The 2253-nt window shown below is 39.0% G+C and overlaps 1 protein-coding gene across 1 annotated transcript in view; it reads left to right on the top strand.

Moving 5' to 3' along the window:
* The window catches only part of SLC41A2 (solute carrier family 41 member 2), a 123307-nt gene extending 121366 nt beyond the window's left edge, over positions 1–1941 (top strand). Inside the window, exons 10-11 of the mRNA XM_011354422.2 lie at positions 635–640; positions 1584–1941. Of these exons, the coding sequence (XP_011352724.1) occupies positions 635–640; positions 1584–1792 (215 nt within the window). The 3' untranslated portion in view covers positions 1793–1941. The remainder of the gene's footprint in view (positions 1–634; positions 641–1583) is intronic.
* Positions 1942–2253: the final 312 nt, after the last annotated feature.

Below are 2253 nucleotides of genomic sequence, written 5' to 3'. Positions count from 1 at the left end.
TGTAACTTTGTCTCCAGCTGATTTTCATGTATTCAAGCAGATGTCAGGTGTCTACTTTATAAGCTAGTCCCCTTTGCTAGACCCTGCAGACACAGGAGCGATCAGGTTCCCACCACACTGCCTAGATGTGGCCTGACCCATTCCATACTTCCTTCAGACATAAAACAGATTGTCCTGACGAAATCTTGATTCCAAAACATTCTGCCAGTGAAACACTGAGGAAGAATCAACCTCATGGGAAAGAAAAGAGGACTTTAAACACCACCTCTTTTTCTAACAGATGTCCAGAGACATCTGAAGTTCACTTCTTTGGAATAGGTATATTTTGGAATAGGTATATTCCAAAGAAGTGAACTTCAGATGTCTCTGGACATCTGTTAGAAATAGGACAAGCCACTTACCTTCCTGGAAAAGGTGTCAAAGCTAAATTACAGAACTCAAAGCAAACATCTGACCTTCACGGCTTACCTGTCAGAATAGTGAAAGGTAACAGACCTTTGGTGTAGAACCTGGACCTAGAGTGGGCTTCCTCTCACACATACTAAGTGTCCCCCAAATCTGAGAAGCCACGAGTAGTAATAGCGGTGACACTGTTAGAAATTAATAGCAGACACTATTGATAGTTTATTGGTAGTTTATTGTGCCAGCCACTAATTTATTTAGTCTATTATTTAATCCTCACAACGTTCTTGTGAGGTAGTTGCTATTATCTCTAATGTTCATTCAGAGAAATAGTGGCAGAGAAGATCACTTGCCTACAGTCAGCTAGTAAGTGACAGAGAAGTGCTCTGAACCACTAATACTGTACTTGCCAACTTGTCCAAAACCAGTAAACATTAACCTTTAATCTCAAATCCCTTTTAATACTCCAAGAGTTTGATAATTAGAAAATCCTTCTCCTGTAAATGGAGCTAAGAAAAAAGACATTTATCTGATCCCAAGATTCAGAGCATCACAAAGGTCTTTATAGTTCTGATATCCTAGAAAATACATCTATCACCTTAGTATTTGAATAGCCCTTTAGAATATTCCGACTCTTTCTGTGTCTGTTCCTATATCTAAATAGACAAGTCATTCCTCGATGCACGTACCTTCTATTTCTTGTTCTTACCGTTGCACTGAAGTTTTCCTTGACAAGCCCCCGGTGGCCTTACAGTTGGTAAATGAATGGTCAGTTCTCCACCTTTATGTCACTTGGTATATCTATAGTAAGAGAATGTTCAATGATTCCTAATTTTCCTTTTTATTTCTTTCTTCATATATCTTCTTCCTTCTTCACAGGTTTATCGTGTAGAAAGAAGCTGAAGCATGACAGTGGTTTGGCAGTCGTACAAAGCTATTAAATATAAGGGTGATTATGGTTATTGGAAGGCTAGAAGAAAATGAGAAGATCTATATAAAACACTGAGGAAAAATTTTATCGCAAGGAGAAATGGAATTTTTCCTTGCGAAAAGAAAATCTTCTGCCAGTTAAATATTTCTTCTTTTCGAGCAGGTTCTTGACTTAGATGCCTGCTGTTTTAACTTTCAGAAAGCAGCGGTTTAAGTTTATGGCCCTGTTTACCAGGTCCAGGTGACAAGAGTAATCTCTGATGTTCTCTTCCAGGTATTTACCTTGCTGTGGATCGCTGACTGGATGGTCCATCACTTCTGGAGGAAAGGAAAGGACCCCGACAGTTTCTCCATCCCCTACCTAACAGCACTGGGCGATCTGCTCGGGACAGCGTTGTTAGCGCTAAGTTTTCATTTTCTTTGGCTTATCGGAGATCGAGATGGAGATGTCGGAGACTAATAAATGCTTCCAGCTGCTCTCAAGTTACCAAGGAGGAAAACACAAGACAACCACTTCTGGCTTTTTCTCAAAAATCTGAAATCACTAGTTTGACTTCTGCCAGGGTAATCTTCGGCTGGCCCTGATTCAATTAAATGGCCTTAACATTTTTTAAGAGTTTGTGTTGAAACCAGAATGAACAGTATTTCTGCTGCTTTTCGTAGAGAAAAAAATGGTAATTTGACATAGACATAGATAGAAGCTCAAGCTCAGAAATTAATTAAGTAGGAAAGAATATAGGATGTTTACAAAGAATAATTTTAAAACCACAGACCCAGCAGAAATGTACTTTATTATGGTTTAACTTATAATGCCAGGTTAGAGGAAACAATTCTAGTTTAGCCTTTCTCATCTCACAGATGTGCTGTACCACAAGGCATACTGTACAATGAAACGGGCCCAACAAAGCTTTTAATAGTTTT

This window comes from Pteropus vampyrus, unplaced genomic scaffold, assembly GCF_000151845.1.
Source record: "Pteropus vampyrus isolate Shadow unplaced genomic scaffold, Pvam_2.0 Scaffold16, whole genome shotgun sequence".
Lineage (NCBI taxonomy): Eukaryota > Metazoa > Chordata > Mammalia > Chiroptera > Pteropodidae > Pteropus > Pteropus vampyrus.
Note: the sequence above shows the minus strand (reverse complement) of the source record. Positions and strands in the feature narration are given on the sequence as shown.